Here is a 24,168-nt window from a genome sequence, read left to right as displayed (position 1 = left end):
GTAAGGTCTGCCATGCGGCCCAGTCACCAGCCTCCCAGATCGGTTTCCTCATCTGTCAAATGGGTTAATCACGGTTTGGGACAGCGGTGCAAGCATGCAGTACCTAGAACTCATGGTGTGAACTGTAGAGGGAGAGGCTCCGGGGCTCCCAGCCTGCCTCTCCTTCGGGCAGCTCAGCTGCAGGACACGTGGGTTTCCTGTGCGCCACCCTCTGCCCACCCGCCCTCTCTGTGCTGAGTCAGCGCCACAGAGCAGCCCCAGCTGCGCTTCCTGCTGTTCCCGCCCTCCCTGTGGTCACTTGCGAAGCTGCAGAGAGCGCCTTTCTGAAGAGGTGAAGATCCAGATGGTTGATCTGGGCAGAAAGGTGGGAGGAGACTGAGCGTCTCTGGACCTGATGCCCTGATAACAGAGCAGGGTCATGAGCTGCGCGGCAGCCAGGTCTCCCTGGAGGTAATGAGCTTTGGGGAAGGCAGTCACTCAAGGGCCCCTTTTACTTTTAAATGTCAGTGTGGATCAGGCCCCCTAGTCCTTCCCCCATGCCATTCCCTCATTTCCAGACCAAGGCAAGAGTCAGGTCACTTTGTCACCATGTGCCATGTATCTTCTTGTCCAGAGATAATTCTAGAAGAGAATCAGCCTCTTGAACGCCCACCCCAAACCCTCAGCCCCCAGTGGAGTGTATCCCGGGGTATCTTCCACAAGAAGCCTCTGATCTAAGCAGACATACATTCTTTACACGGTCTCAGTCAGCTTGCCTAATATAATGTGCAGGAAAATGTGCCCTGGGCAGGGAGCCAGAGTCCTGGATTCTAGTGTAACTCTCGCTCATCACTGTGGCACACTGCACACAGAAAACTAGAAGTTCGGCAGAGCAGCCGCGGTCATCTTGCACGCTGGCAAAGTCACCAGAGGCCAGTGACTTCCAGTCTCTGTGACATTCCTGATCTCCCCACCTCCTCCCCTCTAGAAATAAATGGTTTGCTTACCCCATGCCCAAACATCCTTTTTCGAGGGTTACATCCTCTCACTCCTGCGTAGAGGGCACTCAGATGTGCCCTGGGAGTGGCACTATCAGTAAATTCACACTCGTGTAAATGCCGGCTCAGTTACCTGAGCTCAGATGTGCTACAGGTGAGACAGCAAGAAGGCCGCTGAGGCTGGAGAAGAAAGCAGGTGCTGGGCCCCTGGGTGGATGGGCACCGTGAGAAGCCTGGTCAGTGAGTTTTCAGCGTGACTGCCACACCCAGCCAGGCTGTGCCAGGGTTCCGGGCCAGACTGAGGGGTGAGGATTTGTCCTCAGTGTGGTGAGAGGTCTCTGAAGTTTTTAGGCTGAGGACCCATGATCTGATTTCTGTTTTGAAAGGATTCTCAGCTGAGCATCTGGCATAGACTGGAAGGGAAAGGGAGTGAGCGTGGGGTAGGGAGACCCGTGGAGACTAGATGGGGCCAGCAAGAGAGGAGGCTGGCTTGGCCCAGGCTGGACAGTGGTGTGGCGGGAAGAAGGCCTGAGGTGTATTTCAGAGGAACAGCCAGGAGGCCTCGCTGCTGGACTGGAGTGGGGGTGAGGGAGGGATCGAGAACGGCTGATGACACGCAGGTTGTATTGGGGGCAGCCCAGCCCAAGATGCAGATCCAGTTTTCCCAGGACCTTTCCCCCACCTCGGGCCTTGGACTTCACCCTGGGGTGAAAGGAAGCTTCCCCCACTCTCTGAGCTAGCTGAAGCCTCTGGCATGTATGAAAGATGCTTTGTGCTGGGGAGTCCCACCACCAGCCTCCCTCCCCAGGAGCCTCCGGGCACTAGGCGCTCTGGCTTCTGGGCCCAAGGGTTAGGAGGGGTGGCGGGGTAGTGGTGGTGCAGGAAGAACACTGAGGTCCATTGAGAGGGAGCTCAGGGCCCCCCTTCTTAGGAGGTAAGGGGTGCTGATGGCAGATCTCCATGGTGTCCCTGGGCTGACCCCTCCACTGCTTGCTCAAGGTCACCCCAACTGGACCCAGCCCAAGGACAGAGCCCTGAGCCAGAGCTCTTCCCTGGCGAGAACTGAGCTAGCTCTTGGAGACGCCCCAGGCCCATAGGAACTGATGCCCCATTCATCCAGGGGCCGCCTGGCTCCGAGCTGTGGGCCCTGAGAGCATCCCTCCCCCTTCACCTCCACGGCTGCAAGGACTGGTGTCCACCGTGGAGGCCCCAGGATGCCAGGCAGCCCGGCCTCCAGACCACAGTGGGCCTGAGGGACTGGCATGGCCTGAAGGTGAAGTCTGTTCACTTGAATGCACCTTCAGAAAGCTTAGGAGGAAGCAAGGGCACTGCAAGGGGCGGGCACGGGGCTGGCAGCAGTAGCCTCTCTCTATCCTTCAGGGGAAGAGAGGGAGGGAGAAGGGCCACGCTTCTATTTCTCCCCAGGCTGGAGCCCAGGGGCTGGATTTCCCCTTAATGAGGACGAACGGGGCAGATCTCAGGGAGAATTTCCAAAGCTGCGTTGCTGAAGGATATACCGTGTGACTCCTCAGCTCTGCCAGCCCCAGAGCGTGGTGGTTCCAAACACCAGCTTTGGGCTCAAACACCTCTGGGTTTACACCTGGGTGCTTGTTGTCCAAAACTGTGCTTTTTCCGTGACGGAGGCTGGTACGTGTTGCATGGCAGTCAACACTGGAGGCCTCACTTCAGCCTCTCCACAGCCTAGCCTGTGACCAGGCTAGCCAGGGCTAGCCTTACTCTGCATCTCTGCACCTCCCTGGTGACTTTCATCTGTTAAATTCCCCCAGGGCTGTTGAGAGTATCAGATGAAATGTTATCCATGAAGCACACAGCCAGCACTCCATACCTGATGGTGACTTGGTGAGTCCTAGTTCAGGGCTCGACACGAAAGACTGAACTGTCTCTCTCAGCGCTTTTCCCAAGAGTGAGGTCTTGCAGGCGGTCTTGTGCATTTCAAGGTTTGCTGTTCAAAATGTAGCTGGCAGATCAGCAGCGAAGCTTCATCGGAGAGCTCGTTAGATATGCAGGGTCTTGGCCCCATGCCAGACTCTGGGAAGTTACAGTCTGCATTCTAATAAGATGCACAGGGTATTTGTATGTATAGGAAAGCTGGAGGAGAAGCACTGTTTTAAGGTCCAGTGGAGCCCTTTGGTAGACTGGCTGACTGTCTTCAGCACTTCCTGGGTGTTTGGTTACATTCAGGCCATTCACCTAATATAAACCACTGGCCCTGTGTTGGTAAGTCAATTTCTGACCTAAGTTAGAGGTGCGTGGGAGACGAGGCATCACACCTGTGAGGGCTGGTTCATCGCTCTCACATCCCTATACATACCTGAATTGCCTGCCTGTTCCTGGGTCCGTGTGGGATGGGGGTGTATGTCACGGCACAGCCCTCCTCGCACCCCCCCATCACCAGCCTACCCAGAAGGGTGCTCAAGCCCCAGCCACACTTTGTCGTCAGTAAGTCGGAACACTTTCCCCTCCCTTCCAAGATGGGGTGAAGTTTGGGGCCAAGGTGATTGCTAAGGTTTTTGTTTCAGAAGTCTCTCTGGAGATGGGTGATGGGAGAGACTAGCCTAGGAACCGTTCACTGGTGGTTTTGATGATAACATGGTATCTTAAGTCTACATGGACAGTTGTGTTGTACTGTTAGGAGAGGAAAAGGCTTGGGTCTCTCTTAAGGAGTCTCCAGCAAAAAGGTAAAGACAAAAAAAATAATAAAATACAATAAACTGAGATTCTAAAGGAGTATCTTTTGCTCTTCTTTATGAAACAGTTATTGCAGACCTAAATTTCAAAACAAGCCAGAAGAGGAGAGTTGAGACAAGGAGTGACTGGTAATTTGGTGCCTTCTCTGATTGGCAAGTTTTTTTACTCTCAGCTTCTTGTTTCTGAACTGAAAGATGAATTTACGACTTTGGTAATTGACGAAGGTGGCTTAAGTAAGATCTCTGTAGTTAGCAGAGCTCTTCTCTTTAAATAGTAAAGCTTGTTGCAGAAGGAGTTCACATGTGAGCCCAGTAGCCCAGGGATACTAATTGGCTACAGGAGAAAACAGCTTTCTGAGGAACTATGTGTAGGCTTAGAATTTTTAACAAAATTAACAGTTGTAACTGAGAGATTTCTATTTAAGGATTATAGCTACTCTTTATTAAGTACATATTTTTGTCAAACTTTGTGCAAAGGGTTTCATGTGCTTATATTCATCTCTTTGAATGACAACAACCACACTTTGCCGATGAAGACTCACTGGCTAGAAAGGGTATGCCACCCACACCAGAGTGTTTGCATTTCTTTAGATTTTTTTTCAAGTTTCATATTATGGGTTTTTAAAATTATATCAGTTAGAGGTTGATCAGTGTTGTCCTTTTGATAAAGTGTTCTGACAGTAAAGATCCTCCAGGTAACACTTTCTCCCTTTTCACTTAACCTACCCAACTTCAACAAGCCACCTAGTGTTAGATGCTGGAATTGCATGCATAGTACCCAAAAGGAATGACTTCCGCCAGCTGGCTTTGTAAACATAAATTTATAAAATAACCATGTAGTGACAGTTGTCACTAGTTATCTGGTTCAACAGGGGACTAAAAATAAGAACGAAATCCCATTTTGCCTTTACTTTTCTATGTAACCCTGAAACCAAGAAGTTTTCATTTGGAGCACCAAATAGAACCTTAGGAAATGTCACTTGGTTTGACTTGTTCATTCATAAAACTGGGTAAGAGAGAAGTTCTGAGCCTGCTTTGCTGTCCACAGTTTCTTCTGCTGTGCCCGACGGCTCTTCCAACATTGAGATGGTTTCCTGCATATGGTAATGGATGTCCATTTATTCAGAAAGGAATCAGACCTGGCTTTAGTCCCAGCAGTGTGTGACTTAGGGCAAGTCAGAAAATACCTCTGAACTTCAGTTCCTTCTTCCTTGATCATGGGGATTTTGAAAACTGAAGTTTTTGAAGAACAGAAACCACGTCTTATTCATTCAGATCCCCCCGCCCCGACTCGCCACGAGGACAGGTCGTAGCCCCTCTGTAAGCCTGAATTTCTCCACCTGTGAAATTACTGGACTTGATACTGTCTAGGTTTTCTCACACACAGTCTCAACATTTTGTCATCTAATAGCCATTAAGACCAAAAGAACAAGCGCCTAATGGTGAAATATCATGCAAAGGGAAAACATTTTAGAGGAACAGAGAGGTCTTCTAGGCCCACCTCAAATCCTACTGTGTTGGCAGAATGTGGCTGTCTCTGTATAAGGCCAGCTTTGTGTCCTCCCCCCAACCCCCATTTCCTCTGGAAAGCGTAGAAAGCCCCCTTGTCTTGAATGCTTCCCCATGAAGAGCTCCTGCTGAAAGGCTGCACACACAGCCAAGGCTTTGACCTTCACCTTTGCCCTGACACAACTGGTAAAAGAGTTCTTATCCTCTCCTTTCTGGGGGTGGGGGTGGGGTGGAATCTAGCTAGGGTGAGCAGAAATTCAATGAAACTATAAATAGAAACATGGCCTATAAATAACACTGCCCCCAAATATCTGGAGGCACGAACACTGCCCGGCAGTAGACAGTCACAGATCACGATGGCCTGGGAAGTGAGCAAGCCCTGTTTGTCTGCTTGATGTCTCTTGGGATACTTCAGACTTGTTGCTGGAGCCCCATTTCTCTTTCTGGGCTCTAGAAATGCCCTCATTGTTTGCTGCCTTGGTACCCATCTTCTGCTAAATCTTTTTTGTGACCAGACGCATTCAATGAAGCAAAGTAAGTGCCTGGAGTCAGACCTGGCTTTAGCTCCAGGACTGTGTGACTTGGGGGAAGTCAAAAGATACCCCTGAGCTTCAGTTTCTTCAGATCTTCCCTGGGTTGGGAAGATCCCCTGGAGAAGGGAATGGCTGCCCATTCCAGTATTCTGGCCTGGAGAATTCCATGGACTGTATAGAATTATGTATAGAATGTCTGTAGAATGTATAGAACTGTATAGAATGTTGCAAAGAATTGGACTCCACTGAGCGATTTTAACTTTTGCTTTGTGAGTGTTTTTGACATAAATAAAAAGAAACAAAGCCTACACTTCTCAAAAAAGCAAAATGGAATGGACAAAGGAGGAAATAAGTAGAAAGAACACCAAACCAGAAATCCAGTGTTAATTCTCGACCCAAGCCTGCCTCAACTCACATGTGTGATAAGAATCAAACCACCAGCTCTTTGAGCCTCTCTAGATCTGTAAAGTAAGTTAGATTAGCTCTGTGCTTCTAAGCCTAAAAGGTACATGAGATTCACTTGTGTGTGTGTGTGTGTTGGGCGAGGGGGCGGGGCAGGTTATTTAAAATGCAGACTTTTACCCTTCTCTCTAATTCAGAGGGTCTGGGTAAACCCCAGGAATCTGCATTTATAGTCAATACCCCAAATATCTCTGATTCAGGTAACCTAGGGACTCTCATTCTCTCAAGAGTAGTGCCAGGCCCTATATCAGTGACCTATGCTGCATAACAAACATAACTCCCCCAAATTTAGCCACATAAAACAATAAACATTTATTATCTCACACAAGGTCTAAGGCCAGGAGTTCAGGAATGGCTTAGGTGTATGCTTTTGACCTGGGCTCTCTCATGACGTTTTTAGTCAAGATGTCATCTGAAGGCTTCACGGGGGCAGGAGGATCCACTGACAAGATGGCTCACTCCTGTGGCCTGCAGGCTGGTGCTGGCTGTTGGCAGGAGGCCTCAATGCCTTCCTAGCTGCCCCTCTGCTTGAGTGTCCTTACGGCTCAACGGCTGTTTTCGCAGTGGGAGTGACCCTAGGGCAAGATCAAGAAGGAAGCCACAATGCCTTTTCTAACCTAGCCTTGGAAGTCACACCATCATTTCCAAAGTGTCCTGCTGGCCCCACAGGTTGGCCCTATTCACTGTGGGAGGGGACGATATAAGGCGTGAGGACCAGGAGGCCAGAGTCACCGGGGACCACCCTGAAGGCAGACTACCACAGGCTCCTTTGAGTCCTCAGTTGTGTGAGATGGTGTCAATGTTGGCAGCTCTTGTTGTTGGGTTAGGATTGGGGTAAAAATTGGAAGTAAGAAAAACAGCTGAGCTGGGGACTCTGGGGAATGTAAATTTTAAGTGCGGACGCTACAAAGTCCACCCTGGAACCAGGCTGCCAGCCCAAGTCCTGCCGAGTCCCAGCCTGGCTGCTAACTTGCTCTGCGGAGTCAAGCAAGACATGGCCCTCTTTGTGCGCAGCCTAGACCTCAGAAAGTGAGGGAGCTGGACACAGTGACCTCCAGGATCTCCTGATTTTACCCCCTTGAGGGAGAAGGGCTTCAGAAGGGTCTAAGGGGACTATGTCTTCCCAGGTGTAAACTGTGGTCTGCGGCCATAAGAGTTCAGGAATGTGTGTTTCTGAAACTTATAACGTCAGTGGCTCTCCTCTGCCGTGTGGTCCATGTGATTGAGCCCCTGTTACCATTGTGTGTTCAAGTACCGCATCTCAGAACCTCCCAACACACTTATACACAGACACACAGACACAGACACAGACACAGACACACACACACACGTTCATACATATACTCTTTTTCTCTCTCATCCCACCAGCCACACTGAACTCACCCTAGCTGGCTTCTTGTATCTCTGGCCCTTTGCTCACATTCTCCCATCCTCCTGGAACATTCTTTTCCCTACCCTTAACCTGGTGCATTCCTATCACCTTTCAGCCTGTCTCCCTCCTTGTATGTCCCCATCATCACTGATTGCACTGCAGCACAGTACCCACCCAGACCATGTTCTCTGTGAGGGCAGGGGCCACGTGCCACTGTTCACCATCACGTCCCGGCCCACAGTCAACACACACGCCAGGGAAAGCTGAATGGTTAGTGAGTGAGTGAACGGTGCCGGTGCCCATGGTTATGGGGTGGAGTAGGGTTGGGATGTACTACCTGGAGAAACATGCACGGAAAAGAAGGAACACAGCTAAAGAATTAAGAGGCCAGGAACTTTCAGACTGCCAAAGACAGAGAGCCTGACACGCCCAGTTCCAGCTCTGCCACTTACTGGCTGTGTGACCTTGGGCAGGCCACTCAACTTTGCTGACCTTCAGTTTACCTACCTGTAAGATGGGACCCAGTCACCTAGATCATAGGTTGATGTGAAGATCAAATAAGTGAATAAATATAAAGTACCCAGCACAGTGCCTTGTACACACCAACTACTCAGTGAATGTGACCTATTACTTATATCATCCTCACCTTCGTTGCAGAAGGTGATAGAATCGAGGAAGATATTGGTAGGAGGTTGCTGAAGAGAGTTGATTGTCTGGGCTCAGTTCTACCAACAGAGGCAGAGCTCAAGAAAAGCCGGCTTTGGGAACAGTGTCCACCCCAGAATGCCAGACAAGAACCCCTCTGGCTGGCACAGCCAGGCTTGTGGTTATGGGGCAATTATCCAGTGGGCCTCCGCATCCTGGGGATTTTCCTCTACTTCAGAGCATCGACAGTGAACCAGGCCTTTCAGCATTGCCTGCTGAACCAGGACTGCCCTGGCCTGCCTCACAGCCTCCTCATCTGGCTGGGCCTTTCTGCTCTGGCTCTTCAAGCCCCAGAGGCCCTGGATCCCTGACTGCCTGCTCCCCCCAAACCCTCCGTCCTTGCTGTGGGCCATGCCACAGGGAGAGCCTGCCGGGAAGCACTGCCCAGCGTCCCACCGTCCCCTTTCCTGAGGACAGCCTCCCCTGGCAGGGAGGAGCTGAGACTGCCAGGGCTGAATAGGGCCCTTTATTCCCGGGCTCCCAGAGGGGGGGTGCTGAGCCACTGCCCACCATGCCCGCCGCACCCACACCCACATGGAGTGGGGGACCGCCTGGCCCTGATGCTGGGCTCTGAGCTAACCACACTCTCTGGCCCCACTCTGTCTGGATCCTGGAGGGTGAGTCTGTCCCCGCTGCGGCCCTGGTCTGGTCCAGCAGGTCCCAGTGTGTGTGGGGCGAGCTATGTGTGTGTGTGTGTGTGTGTGTGTGTGTGTGTGTGTGTGTAAAAATAAGAGACAGTCTGGAGCAAAGGTGTGTCAACACACACACTCACACTTATGCAGCAGCAGATGTCAACCAAGGGCCACTGCCTGCCAGTCCTTCTGCTGGGCCTTAAGGATACAGTTAGTAAAGGAGACCCCATATAGGATCTCACTGAGAGAGGCAAGTAAAGAGGCAAGATCACTACAAATCTCAGTGAAATCTAGGAGAGAATCAATCAACCCCTGGGAGAGGAAAGCAGAGTGGTCTGCCAAGGCCTCAAAATGAGGTGACCCGAAGGATAGAAGGCGTTTGCCATGGAAAGGGCAGCGGGAATTGTCCCAGGAGAGGGAATGGCAGGCATTCAGGCCCGAGGTAAGAAGGCTCTGGATGTGTTTGTGGTGCTAATTAAATCCCCAGATGCCTGGTGCTGGCCTGGGGAGATGAGATGGAGAGAGAGGCATGAGTCAGATCCTGCCCGTTGCAGTGAGGAGTTTAGATTTTATTCTCGGTGTGCTGGGCAGCAACATGCGGGATCTTAGTTCCTTGACCAGGGATTGAACCCTCACTTTTGGCCGTGTAAGTGTGGTGTCCTAACCACTGGAGCGCCAGGGAAGTCCCAGGAAAGATTTCATTTAAAAAAATATTTGGGTTTCTGGGTGGAGAAAAGGACTAGGAGCGGAGGTGGGGTGGGGGTGGAATTGGAAATCAGGCAGCCTTAAGATTAGGGACCACCGGCCACACATCGCGACTCGTCCTCGTCTTTCTCTGTAGCAGCAGGTGTCTCGTTGCCCGCCTCCCGTGTGCCCAGCACGTGCGCTGCGTTTGTGCCAAGTGCTGCTTCCAGTCCACATCCCAGCCCTGTGACCCCGCTTGCCGAATGAGAACCTGATGTTCAGGCAGCTGAAGGTGCCCGGGACACAGACATTTTAAAGACCTTGGGCCCCTCAGCTCTACAACCCACACCCCAGTCCTGCTGCTGGCAGTTCAACAGTCCTAGATTTTTAGTTTCTCTCAATGTTTCCACTAGACCAAGAATAGAAAAATACAACTGAAAGGTGAAACCAGACGTGTGTGACCGTGCGTGGCTGGGAAGGCCGGTGCCCTCGGCCTTTGCCACCTGTCCCCCAACTGGAGTAAGTATTACATGGTTTACTGAGTACCTGCCAGGGTGCGTCCAGCCCTGTCCAAGCTCAGCTCTGAATGAGGCCATAGCCTGCACTCTGAGGAACCTCAGTGGCACCCAAGTGACATTTGTCCTCAGCGTGGCCACTTTAAATGCTATTATATTTAACACAAAACCTCTTCCTTCCCTGAGGCTCAGGGCCACCTTGCAATGTTCTCTCTCCTCCCAGAGTCAAGCTGAGGCAGCCCACATTCTCTGCCAACCCACGGTGCCATTGGGACAAACATCCTTCTCTGAGCTGATATCTGTTGGAAATCCTTAGATGCCGGCTACCTTACAGGCAATTTATAAGACCTGGGCTTTTCTAAACTAAGTTCTTACAGGGACTTCCCTGGCAGTCCAGTGGTTAAAACTCCGAGCTCCCAATGCAGGGAGCCTGTACCCACATACTACCAACTAAAGATCCCATGTGCCACAATTAAGACCTGGCGCTGTCAAATAAATAAATAAAATAAGACCTTATAGCTCATGAAATAATCTCCAGCCTATATCAGGGCTAAAGACTACCCTGGGTATTCTCCAACTCAAGGGAGAACAAGTCAGCAAATTCAAAGGCTTTGTTTCTATCTCCACTGTTCTTCCCATAGCTAAGCTTGTAGGTAATTTATTCCTTGTCTAATTAACGCCAATTAACAAATCAAACGTTCATGTTTCACACTTCCCTCATATCAGGGATCTACATTCACTGTGCATTTAAATTTCTTGCAACTTGAATTAAATGATAAAGCATATAATTTTAAATAAAAGTAAATATCACTAAAATCAATAAATGTGTTAGTGTCCCCTCTCTGCAACAGAGATGACCCACCCTGTTAGTCCAGAGGTCTAACATCCATGTGAGCCCTGAAGTACCAAAAAACTCCGACTTGAAATCTGTTCCTGTGCCATGATGTTCTTCTCCATTTCTTGGCCTAGGTTCTGGTTGCATTGGTGGGTTCCGTTTGTGAAATTCATTGAGTTTTATACATGCATATGCACTTTGCTGTATGTATATTATGTGTGCATACCGAGTCGCTTCAGTCGTGTCCAACTCTTTGCAATCCTTATATTTCCCTTCCCAAAAAGCACTTTCTTATAGAAAATAAAGAAAAAAGTTGTTCTGGTCCCATAACTCTATAAAACCATTCCAAAAACCTTCAATTCCATTTGGTTCAGTAAAGACACGTTAAAACCTCTGATACTCCAGGACTTGGTGCTTGCTTTCTGGCAGACACCCAGAAACCAGCCCCCGCCCCCGGCCCCACTGAGGGTGGAGGAGTGGAAGATTTTGTTCCCTTCGGCCTGGACTGCAATGGGAGTGGGCATCTCCACGCCAGAACTTGGGAGATGGCTGTTCCCTCCTGGGTGTGCCGGTTCTTACTGTAAGCGTGCTGCGGCTGCAGGAGGGTTAAGATTTTTCTTGGTGACAAAACCCCAGTGGAGTTTTGTAACTCTGTTTCCCTGAGCGTGTGGAACCGGGGGCAGAGAATGCTGAGGGGCAGCCGCACCTGTGTGAGTCATCCCAGAGCGCCCAAGGTGGGCGGATGGAGTGAGTAATCCTGCCTTCATTGTGTCACGCTCTCTGCTCTTTGAATCGGGTGGAAGGAGGAAGAGCAGAAACCGGAGCCATGGGGGAAACACAGTGTGTTTAGGGGGCAGGGCTTGAATCAGGAAAGGTTCTACAGGCTGAAGGGAGTTAGCGCTCGGCCTTGGGTGGGGAAACCAGGTGGAAGGGTGCACAAGGAAGGCTGCGGTGCTGGGACCCCACGTGCCCAGTGAGGAGGTGGGCCGGGCCAGGTGGTGCCCCCAGCCCCGCCCCACCCCGCCCCACACCTCCTTGACCTGGACTTGTCAGCTCATAAGAAATCCCATTTGTTCAACATTTATTATGGCCTGAGCTCCATGTCAAATGCTTTAATACACTTGTTCATTGATTCCTCATAATAATCCTTTGAGTTAGACATTACTGTGCCCCTTTTGCAGTTTGAGAGACTGAGATTCAATTAGGTTGTGACTTGTCTCATATCACACAACAGTACACGTTGTGTGAGCTAGGTGTATTGAAATGATGTACAGAACTAGATGTATTGGGTTGGCCAAAAATTCATGTGGGTTTTTTTCATAAGATGTTACAGAAAAACTGACATGAACTTTTTGACCCACCTTAAAAAGGAGCCTCCTGGTGACAAGGACTAGACCCATCTCCATCTGGTTTAAGAAAAAAGTGGAAATTTATTGACTCACCTAGCTGAAAACCTCAGGGGTAATGGCTTCAGGCATGGCTGGGTCTCTCTAGCTCTCAGCTTTGCCTTCTTCTCTAGTGACTTCATTCTCAGGCTTTCCCCAAATGGTGATGGGGAAGTGGCCCACCACTAGGAAGCAAAGAGGCTTCCTAGCGATTTGGGACTTACAGTTGATGAGTTAGCAGCCCCTGTAGAAGGAACACTTCTCTTTCTGGTGGTTCCACCAAAGTCCCATTCTGATTCTCACTTGACCAACTTGGGTCACATGCCCATGGCTGGACTATACTAATTGGTAACTCCAGGAGTTTAGGGTAGGATGAGCCTTCCTAAAAACAGACGGAGAATGAAGGAGAAATTATTCCTCCAAAGAAAACTTGGGCACAAATTCTGACAGGCAAAACCCACAAATGCTTACCATGCTAGACTTTAAGCCAAGGTGGGATCTTGGCATGGATTTGGAAGAGAGAGATTCGTGGGAGCCAGAACTCAGGGCATGGAGTCAGGATTCCCTGGGCTGTGAACCTTCCCCTGTGGGACCAGGTCCTTGCAGAAGTTGTGTGTGCTTACTGCTTCCAGCCTCAGCATCTGGGCTTCACCCCAGCCTTCCCCCAGCCCACAGGGCCCGTTGTCTCTACTGGTCTGGGTCGAGGGCAAGCAAGGCCAGGTGTAGCATGTAAGAAGCAGGCTTGGGGGCAGAGTGCAGACTGAGCCAGGCAGAAGGCCGCAGAGAGTGGGGCTGTCATCTCAGCCACATCAGAGGCTGAGAGCAGGTGTGAGCCGGTGTTGTCCCCAGACTGCAGCAGATCAGAGACAGCACACTGGCTTCAGGGGCAGCTCTGGAGAGACAAGCAGGGGCCTGCCTCCCCGCTGCAGTCAGCAAACAGCTGAGCATCGAGGGCAGGACCAGCTTGCAGAAACCTGGGGAGCCGGCAAAGGCTGACCTTGTTTCTCCAGTCTCTTCCCCTCCATGTGTTGTGTTCCCTTCCTTCAGGCCTCTGTGTTCTCTCCCCTAACCAGACCCTGTTGTCCAGTGAAAAGCTGATGCCTCTTTGTACTCTGTTCTGAATGATTAATGAATTCCTAGGCTGATTCTCCCTGGAGCAGTTTGGGTCCCTGCCCCCTAGGGTTACTCCTGGAGTTGGGGGTTAGTAGTATCAGCCCCTTTGAAATTGAAGGCATGAAAATGAAGAGGGGTGTTTTTTGTTGTTGTTTTTCATGGTGAAGGCAGAGCCCTGAGCAGGTTCAGGCATTAGGTTCTCTCGGTCCTCCTCCGCCCAAGGCTTTTTACTTAAGAGCGTCTGTCTTCATCAATCTGTCAGTACCACAGCCGTGCAAGGCACCCAAGCCGGGCAGTCGGACACCGGGTTCGTTTGCTGGCCTGCCCCACTTCACCCAAGGACCCACGCCAGGCTGTGAGCCTGCAGAGAGCTGGGGGAGTAGAAGAATAATTATTCCCCTTTCCTCTCCATAGGCATTGCCTGTGTCTCGTCACCCTGTCTTATCTGTTCAGGCTATTATCACAAAATACCACAGGGGTGGCTTGTAAACAACAGAAATTGATTTCTCACAGATCTAGAGGCCGGAAGTCTGAGATCAGGGCTCCAGCATGGTCGGGTGAGGGCCCTCTTCCAGGCTGCAGACTTCTCTCTGCATCTCACATGTCAGAAGGGCTAGCTCTGCGGGGCCCCCTTTATAAGGGCACTAATCCCGTTCATGAACGCTCCACCCTCATGACCTCGTCACCTCCCACAGGCCCCACCTCCTAATTACCATCACGGTGGGTGTTAGGGTTTCAGCATGAATTTTGAGGGGCACAAATGTTCATACATGGCATTTTGGGTAGGCGGGGAGTCCCTCTAGTAACCCTCACATCTTCTTTCCTCTAATTGCTTTGAGAAATTTGTCGCTTCTCCCCAGGTCACCACATCAGCCTACAGAGCCAGAGAGGACCCCTGTCCCCCATTCACTCAGCTTGCAGATACTAGCAGTTTGTCTCTCCCATTTTAGGTTCCAAAGACCCTTGACCTCCTCTCTCCAGACACTGCCCCATCCCTCCTAAGGGTATCAGGCAACACCTACATTCATTACACCCAGCTCCATGCCAGGTATTGCCAGGGATAAAGGGAGTAGATAAAGTCATGCCTGACCTCAGGATGATTACAATCCAAGTAGGTATCCAAGACTCTCTAAAATGTCTGGTCAGCCCTGTGGACTCTCCCATAAGCCTTGTAAGTGGATTGAAGAGTGGCCCTCAAAAGATGTGTCCACAACCTGTGTCCTTGGAACCTGTGAACATGACCTTAGTTGGGAAATGTGTCTTTGCAGATGTAATTAAATTGAGGATCCTGACATGGGGTCATCCTGAATTTAAGATGGGCACTAAATCCTAAAGGAGATCAGTCTTGGGTGTTCACTGGAAGGACTGATGTTGAAGCTGAAACTCCAGTACTTTGGCCACCTCATGCGAAGAGTTGACTCATTGGAAAAGACCCTGATGCTGGGAGGGATTGGGGGCAGGAGGAGAAGGAGACAACAGAGAATGAGATGGCTGGATGGCATCACCAACTCAATGGACATGGGTTTGGGTAGACTCCTGGAGTTGGTGATGGACAGGGAGGCCTGGCGTGCTGCGATTCATGGGGTCGCAAAGAGTCGGACACAACTGAGCGACTGGACTGAACTGAACTGAATCAGAAAGACAGGTGTCCTTACAAGAGAAAGGCAGAGGGAGGTTTGAGACATAGGCTCAGGCACAGACTGGAGTGACGCTGCTGCAAACCAGGAGCATCTAGGGCCCCAGGAGCTGGGAGAGCCGAGGAAGGACTGTTCTCTAGAGCCTGCAGGGGAGCGAAGCCCTGCTGACACTTTGATTTCAGACTTCTGGCCTCATAACGGGGAGAGAACACGTTTCTGTTGTTTGTGGTCATTTACTTTGGCAGCCCTGGGAGCCTGAATCACCCTCCTTTCCTTTCTGTCCTCAGAACCAATTAGACAGGCAGGAGTGATGTTTGTGGAAAACGAGGACTCTGTCCTGTCGTCTGTGAACCTTGGGGCCTCCTGTGGTCTCCCTCTAATTTAAGCAAGTCCCTCTGATGCCCCAGCTCTCTGGGTTGCACTGAAGAGAGAGGGTTGGGAGCACCTGTGTCCTCGGAGGGCAGGGTGGCTGCGGGGAGCTGGCCTGTGCATCAGGGACCCCTGGGAAGGTGAGGGGGTCCCTCGCAAATTCCCCATGACACCAGGAGGGGAGGGCAACAGTGGGATGACTGCCAGCGGTCCAGGAGGCTGGTAGAGGAGGGCGAGGCAGGCATTCAAGAAAGGCTTCCTGGAGAAGGCCTTAGATGATAGAAATTGAGCCTTATATAGGGAGGGATTTAGGTTAGCAGGCCCAAGAAAACCAGACCCCGTTCTGTGGCTTGTGAGACTCCTACATGGCTTCTTTTCCATCTTTCATCTTTGCTCTGTGTTTGCCTCTGCCTGAGCCTTCTTGCCGCAGAGCTTTGTGTGGCTGGCTCTTCTCCTCCTCAGTCTCCATGGAAATCAGAGATTATATCCCTTCCGTACACATCCCCTCCCCTCCTAGAAGCTAAACACCTTAAGAGCATGGCCTCCCCCATCTGTTATCAGTGGAGCAGGCCTTCCATCAAGACAGTGATGGATGGATGGATGGATGGATGGATGGTTGGAAGGAGGGATGGGTAGATGGATGGCATTTCAGATGGCAAAAATAGCAAGGAAGAGGGAATTATATGAGGATATATTCATGCATGCATATATGCTGTGGATTCTGAAGAGGAAAGGCTGCCAAAAATAGGTCAGCCTGGACAGACCACACAAGGCCAGCCCTCTCCTATTTCCCCTGTAGCCAGCACCCTCCTATTACCCCTGTGCAGTGGGTACTTGCCCATCTGTCAGAACACGTGCCTGGTTCGTGGAGTTTTCCCGCAGGCTCTTCACGGCTGAAGTGGGGGATCCCTCGCCATGGGCGCTGTAACCCCCAACTCCTGCTCAGGGAATCCCTGTGGATGCCACCCTTCACAAGGAGGAACTTGGGGTTAACAGCTCTCCGAAGTTTCAGTCCTTTCTTTAACCACTTCTCCGTGCCAGTGAGAAGGAGCCATGTCCTCATCTCTCTCCTTCTCGAAATAATTCATTCTTTAGAAGCAAATGCCAACTACTAAGACCCCTCAAGTGCCACCTTCATTAGGTGCCTGGTATCCTGTGTGGGAGGGAGAAACACTCTGCCACCTAAATGCGGGGACCTCCTGAGTCAGTGCCCACCTGTGTGTCCCTGCGCAGAGTGGACACTCGTGGTGAGAAGGTCAGGCCAGATTGCAGGGGGTGGGGGGTTAGGCAGAGCCGGCCTCCCCCATGTGATGCCCTCTTGCTTATGAGGGTAGGCATCCCCCTGTTCCCACTGGGCTGGCACCTGCTCAGCCAGGCTGGGGATGGGGGTGGGGCATTAAGGGCTCTTTAAAGGACAGGGAGGTTTGCCGTTTCAGGCAGCTCTTCCTCCCCAAGTCCACTAGACACTGGGCCACCTCTCCTTCCCTGCCTCATCGGTCCGTTGGTCCTTGTGCTCATTCCCTTGCTTGCTCTTACCACTCATTCATTCATTCGCTTGTGTCTGGTCAGCAGAGACCCCCGTGGCGTGGGGCGTCCTCCACAATCAGTGCTTGTTTCATTGCTTGCTTCATTCCCACTCAGCCCCCAAGGCAGCTACTCCCCAGATCTCCAGCCCAGCACCTGGCGTGGAGATGTGAATCACGCTCCCGTCACACACGCAAGAACATCCTCAGTGGCTCTCACTGCCTTACATGATCTGAGCCCAAGGAATTCTTTGGAGATTTGTTGCCTTCTCTCTCGCTCTCACTATCTTAGCTCCAAAACCCCAGGTTGAAATCCCAACTCAGCCACTTAATAGCTGTGTGACTTAGGACACGTCCTTCAACCTCTCTGAGCCACCATTGCCTCCTGGGCAGAGTGGGGATAGTAAAAGCAGTTGCTTTAATAAAGCCGTGGTACGGGGACTCTCCTGGTGGTCCAGTGGTTCAGACTTCATCTTCCAGTGCAGCAGGTATGGGTTCGATCCCTGGTCAGGCAGCTAAGATCCCATATTCCTCACAGTCAAACAACAACAACAACAACAACAACATAAAACAGAAGCAATATTGTAACAGATTCAATAAAGACTTTAAAAAACTGGTCCATATCAAAAAAACCTTATAAGACAATTTCAAAAATAAATTAAAGTGGTGAGGATTAGGTGAAAGAACCCGATGGAAAAATCTTAGCCCTTGCCTGGCAGGAATAACTGCCTAGCTCCTATTATCCCTCACTCCTCATCTGACCCTTCATCGACCCCACCCCCACATGCATCTTAGGACTGTGAAGGGAGCAGCCACCAAGGCCCGGCCCTTCAGTCTGCAGATGAGAATGCACAGGCCCCGGTGTGGAGGGTCACACAGCCACCCTGAGGCTCAGGCCGGACTTGAACCCAGGACTCCAGCCGAGTGCTCCTCACCCTCTCGGCCCAGCCCAGGGTGGCAGGAAGAGGGGCCTCCACTCACAGGCTCAGGCCGTGCTGGGCTCAATGGCTGTCTCCTCTGCTTTCAGGAATGAGTTAATCCTGAGGTCTGTCTCAGGTCCTGGGTGTAATCTTCCTTACTATGCTTATCATATTTCTGGGGCTGCATCTGCCTGGCTTTGAAGGCTCTGGCAGGGGCCTCTCCTGGCCTTGCCGTAAACGGGCTGAATTACATTTACAAGAGGCCTTTAATGCCCCGTGGCCCCGGCTTCCTTAATGGGGATGTTCCTCCTCCTCCTTTCTCTTTCTCTCTCTTTTAATATGGTCACCGGTTTGGCCTTCCAAGTGTGGTTTGGATTCCTAACAGAGAAATCAAAACCGTAGAGTCCCTTCCAGATCTGCCCTCCCTCCCCCACCCTCCCCCACTCCCGGCAGCCTGTGTCAAGGCCCCAAGGAAAGAAGACGGTGCTCGGTCAGGATTTCAGTGAGAAGGAGGGAAGCCCTGTTGGGAGTCCAAAAACTCGACTGGGAAATGGCTTGTACAGAGATTCTTCTCTGACTTTATACCTGAGCAACAGACCCACGAGCCTTGGAAGGGAGATGGGAGGTGTCCAGCCTGGAGGCATGACTGCAGAGGGTGGGCTTGAGGGGCAAGGTAGAGTGAGGAGCCCTCCCAGCACCCTCCTTGTCTCTGCTACCCCAGCCCTCTCTTCTAAGTTTCTGCACATCTGGAGGCCTTAATTGTCCCTTAACTATTTTTTTTTTTTTTTTTTTTGCTAGTTCTGTCTCGGCAACTGGATCAAGTCCTATCTGATCTATCTATGTCTATATCTATATCTGTATCTGTATATCTCAGATATATATATACCAAACCCATATATATATATATATATATATATACACCAAACCCAGTCATAGGCTTGGCCAGCCCTGAGATGAAGGCCTAGAAAAGGGACCTAGTTTGTCTCACCATCTCTCTGCTTATTTTTTGTCCTGCACTAGGATGAGAAAGAGGAGGAGTGCTATTTTTGGAGAGTGGATCAGCAGGGCAGAGCCAGGTCTGGGGGCCACCCTGCCCCCAACTCCAGTCCCTGCCCCCCTCCAGGTGATCTACCACCCAGCAAGTGCTCCAGGTTCTTGTGAGATACCGTTGGGCTGCTGGTGTCACTGAGCCTGGGTGGCCTCCAGCTCCTGACAGCTAACCGGCTCAGGTAGAAGGCCCAGAACCCTGCCCAGGGCCGCCTGTCATTTCACAGGTCCGGAGAGTGGGTCTCCTCCCACCGCGCATTCATCTCACACGCCATCCCCTTTGGCTGTATTCCTATGGCCCTCAGGCAACAGAGCGACAGGCAACCGAAAAAAGGGTAGGAGACAAAGAGGCCAGGAATACCAACTCTGTGACATCTTCCCCCGAGGAAAGAGGTTGTCTCTCATGTCTTGATAAATTTATCTCATTTATCTCATTTATCTTGATGACACCATCCAGTCTGCACAGTCACCTCTCTGCCCGGGACGCGGCCCCTCTACCAGGCTTCCATGAGAAAGGGAGGAAGGGGAGCTTGAGGGAGCATCTGAGAGAGGGAGGGAGGTGCGTGGATCAACAGTACTTATTGGACGCCTGCTGTATGCACAGCCTTGCGCTCAGTGCAGGTGTGGTGAAGGAGGAAGCAGCCGCTGGAGGGCCTCCGGTTGCCGCTGAGTGTGGAGGGGTGAGGGACGCAAATGAGAAAGAAGTCACACGCGACTTACTGAGTTAGGTACTCGGCAGTCTGGCTGGAAAGGGCTGGTGACCAGTACCTGTGGTGACAGGGAAGTCAGGGAGCACTGTCGTGGCGGCTTCCAGGGCCCCCAGGGCCCCTTTCCATCCCGCTCTGCCTGCCAGAGTCTGCTCACGGGGACAACTGGGAGCTTTGTTCTAGCCATGGGAACATCCTCGGCCAGGAGCGCCTGTGAAGCAGTGCTCTCAGAAGCTCAGACAAGCAGGGGGTTGGCGGTAAACACCCCTCGCCCGTGTCAAGGATACCTCTGCAGTGCATTCTACATGCAGCTCGAGTTCCTCAGCAGACCTGAGCTGCCGCCATCGGATGATTAACTGGCAGGGTAACACTTCCTTGCCTGACATGCCTCAATTCCCAAGATCACTTCCCAAACAAGCAACTTGCACTCACTTCCTCATCTCTGGGTCTGCTTCTGGGGAGACAACCCAGACCAACACCATGCCCATGCTTGGTGACTCAGTGGTAAAGAGTCCGCCTGCCAAGCAGGAGATGCAGGTTCGATCCCTGGGTCGGGAAGATTCCCCCGGAGGAGGAAATGACAACTACTGCAGTATTCTTGCTTGGGAAGTCCCATGGACAGAAGAGCCTGGTGGGCTGCAGTCCTTGAGGTCGCAAAAGAGTCAGGCACAACTTAGTGACCAAAGGGTAACGATAGATGAAGTTTAAGTATCTTAACATGCAGTCTACATATTTGTTCACTTGCAATGGGAATCATCTCATTTAGGACTCCTAAATGAGATGCAAGTGATTAAAACGCATCTCCAACAAGTTTTGATATTAAAAAATTGTATTATTTTATATAAGTGAAAAGTCCCAGGTAGACCTTGGGTTCAGGAACAGCTGTATCCAGCGGCTCAAATGATGTCAAATGGGTCTGCCCTTCACCATCTCTTGGCTCTGCTTTTCAGTCATTCAGGAAACATTTACTGACGGAATTCTCTGGTGGTCCAGTGGTTAGGACTCCACGCTTTCACTGCTGAGGGCACAGGTTCAATCCCTGGTTGGAGAACAAAGACCCCATAAGACACATGGTACAGCCACGAAAAAGAAGAAAGAAAAGGAAAAATTATTGAGCACCAGCTCTGTCCCAGGCTCAGATCCTTTCTCTTTGTTTCCATCTCAAGCAGTGATAGAGATGGTCACCAGGAGCTCCAGGCCTTCATCCCGCCAGCTTAGCAAGTGTGGGAGCAAACATTGGGAGGAAGAGGGCACCAGCAGAGGTCTCAGGGCCGACCCTCATTGGTCCAGATCCTGTCCTCTTGGCCATCTCTGAGCCAATCACTGTGACTCTGGGTAGCTAGACTGGGTCACATGCCTCCCATTGTTGACAGGGGGTGTTGTCAGCTCCGTCTGAATCACATGGTTAGAAATGGAGGAAGGAGGCTCTCCAGAGGGGAACTGAGTGGTCTTGGGACAACAGATGCCTATTAAAGCCATGAGGTGAGCCCCTCACCACATGCTGGGGTCTTTGGGCCCTCAGATGAGTCAGACAGGCCCCTGGTAGAGGGGGCTCACGAATGTCAGCAATACATGGCAGAATGTGGTATGTGTCTTAGGACTGGACAAAATGTGTAGGTAGTCTGGAAAAAGGGTAATTACTCTCAGCTCGGCAATCAAGGAAGTCTTCTAAAATGGAGGCACTGACCTGGACATTGATGGCCACTACGTGTCAGACTGAGGAGTTCACATTCTAAGTGTAACCAACAGAGAAGGTTTGGGAGCTGACATTTCCCAGAAGCCTTGCCCATACTTGTAGAGAGATCCCAGCTGAGGGGTCCACTGGGCTGGGGTAGCCACTCTTCCTGGTACTGGCCTGTGCCTGCCCTGGAAATAGCCACCCACCTAAGCTAAGAATAGGAATTCCTGCCGGGCTGGCAAGAATGAAGGCAGATTTCTCAAGGAGGGATGGGCCTGAAAACAAAGCACAGCGTGTGGGCTGGGCCACCCTTTGTATTTATTCGTGAGGTCACTTGAGAGCCGCACCCACGTCAGGGCATGGATCCTGCCATTAGACCCAGACAAGGTGATTTGGCCAAGATGGCAGCCTCTGGGGCTCCTCACCTGCCCCAGAGGTCCTGGACCCTCAGCCTGGGGCGCCTCCTGCCCCCGGGGAGAGGTGACCACTCCTCTCTTGTTTCCTTGGCAGCGGGTGGAGGTGGGGGCATTTGGTGGCCAGCTAAGATGCTGAGAAGCTGAGGGAGAGGGAACGTGGGGTCCCAGGTTCCTATGGCAGCTTCACCCGGAATCACCCAGCTCATAAGCATCTCTTCTTCCAGGCAAAATCCTCTTCCGGAGGAGCCACATCCGGGATGTAGCTGTGAAGAGGCTGAAACCCATCGATGAGTACTGCCGGGTAAGAGGGTGTCTGAGGCTGGGGAGGGGTGGTCCACCTGCCAGAGATTCTGTGCATCTAAAAAGGAGGGTTGTCCATTCAAAACTCTCTGCTGTGGTTTAGCAAGTGCATCCTGAGGCCCGGTGTTTCCCGGCCAGAGGGGTGGGTGTGGGTGTCCTTCAGGGAGGGGTCACCTCAGGACTAGACTGCCTCTAGTGCACAAGGGCTGTGGGCTCTACTCCTTTCAGGATGCGTCCCATGTTTACAAAACACTCCTTTAAATCATTTCCACCAGCTTGGGAGCTCTGTGCAGGGACCTCCGCTGAAAGGATTTCATGTGTGGCATCTTGCTGGATACAGGAGAACTCTTTCTTTGAATTCTCTCTGGGACATTTTGGAATCAGTCTCGGGTTCCGTATCATCTGAAATGTATATTTGTTTATACACAGAAGTCTTGGTAGATACAGACGCTCATGTACACATCTTTACAGATGAAAACACTTACCACACAGACACACACACACACGTATGTACGTACACTAGAACAGCCAAAGCCCCAAAACAGACAGGCAGTGACAGCAGGGTCGTGAAGCAGAGCCCATTTGTCTTTCTGCTTTGTCCAGAGCCTGGGACCCCTGCAGTGAGGATGCGAGGCTGCCACTTCGGTGGCCTTGGAACATGGCCTCTAGATGGCCAGACCACCTGGGTTTGAATGCCTGCTGGCTGTGTGAACTCGGGCAGCTTACTGAACTTCCTGGAGCCTCAGTTTCCACGCTTGTCCAATGGCAAGGAGACTGGTACCTCACAGAGTGTAGCCGCGAGGCCGCTGGGACCAGACAGGCGCAAGGCAGCAGCCAGAGTGTCCACACAGAGGAAGCATTTGATGGATGCTGGCTTTTTGTTATTATTATTACAAGACTCAAACAATGTAATGCTATCACCCGGCACTACTGGCTTTTAATGGAGATGGAATTTCCTAGTTAAGTGAAAACTATTGTGGAGTCTGACTCAAGAATCTTGAGGAGAAGCAAGTGGAGGATACTGTTTTATTGTGAGTGCTGGTATTAGAGTGAGAAGAGCTGGGGTTGAATCCCAGTACCCTACTGACTAGCTATTGACCCTGGCAAGTTGCTATACCTCTCTGAGCTCGTTTCCTGATCTGTAAGATGAGGGGTAAAAATAACTATCTCACAGGGTTCATGAAGGGGTTGAGCAGGAGAGTGTATCTCACTGTGTTTGTAACTTCTGAAATGTTCTGTCCCTACATGGAGTTGTTACCATAAGCCTCCTTTTTGCATAAATATTTCGTAATTTGGAATACTTGTCAATAATAAAATATTTAAATAAGAACCTAGTTGCTCAATTAAGTAACTGTATTCCCAAGACGACGGAGAAGCAAGCACTCCGAAATATTCTTCCTTATCCTAAGTTTGAATTTTGTGGCTGTGCAAATTATGCTCAGTCACTTTTTCTGCCTTAAGGTAAAAGGATGCCCTGATGATGAATTTCCTTAAGCTAGAAGTTTCTCTTCTTCAGATCAATATCCATTTTTCTCTTTTAAGGGCAATCGCCAATTCCAGTTAAATTGATGGCTGCAGCCTGCGCTTTTATTTTTCTTTATTCCTCTCTCAAGCAGTTAAACAAATGGGCAGAGCTATTTGAGGAAGGGCACAGGGCAGGAGGAAGCCTCTTGCCACTGGGACTTATGGTTTACATCAGCCTCGGCCTCCCTGAGCCGGTGGAGCCCGGGGCATTTGCAGCTGGGCTCTGTGGAAATGCTGTCTCCTGGGTTGTCTGGAGCAAGAAAGTGATAACATCTTATCTCCTGGGATCAGGCTTTGAACAGGACTCCTAAGTCAGGATGAGGACTCTGGGCCCCCAGTGGTGCTACTGGTGGCTAGGAAACCATTAAGTGGGGTCTGCAACCATTAAGAGGGGGCCCCCTAACCTAATTAGCATAGATGAGAACTGCTCAGAGCCAGGCAACAAGAGCAATGTCATGGGTTCACCAGGCAGCCAGGGAGCTTGGAGACGGTAATTTACTCTGAGAATGGCAGAGGGGGGTGGGGCAGTGCAGAAGTGACCTTTAATTCTGCTGAACTTGAAAGCTGGGATCTGTGGTCCGATTGTCTGAGACCTTGGAATGACCTTGGAATGATCA

General features: G+C 51.1%; 1 protein-coding gene across 3 annotated transcripts in view; it reads left to right on the top strand.

Annotated features, from left to right (window-relative positions):
- Positions 1–24,168, top strand: part of SH3PXD2A (SH3 and PX domains 2A) — a 259,112-nt gene that overhangs the window by 108,113 nt on the left and 126,831 nt on the right. For all 3 annotated transcript variants that reach the window (XM_040254322.1, XM_040254321.1, XM_040254320.1), the window contains exon 4: positions 21,952–22,028. In XM_040254322.1, the coding sequence (XP_040110256.1) occupies positions 21,952–22,028 (77 nt within the window). The remainder of the gene's footprint in view (positions 1–21,951; positions 22,029–24,168) is intronic.

The sequence above is a fragment of the Oryx dammah genome, unplaced genomic scaffold (assembly GCF_014754425.2).
Source record: "Oryx dammah isolate SB20612 unplaced genomic scaffold, SCBI_Odam_1.1 HiC_scaffold_14, whole genome shotgun sequence".
In the NCBI taxonomy this organism is placed as follows: domain Eukaryota; kingdom Metazoa; phylum Chordata; class Mammalia; order Artiodactyla; family Bovidae; genus Oryx; species Oryx dammah.
The sequence above is the reverse complement of the archived record's forward strand: the minus strand, read 5'-3'. Positions and strand labels throughout refer to the sequence as shown.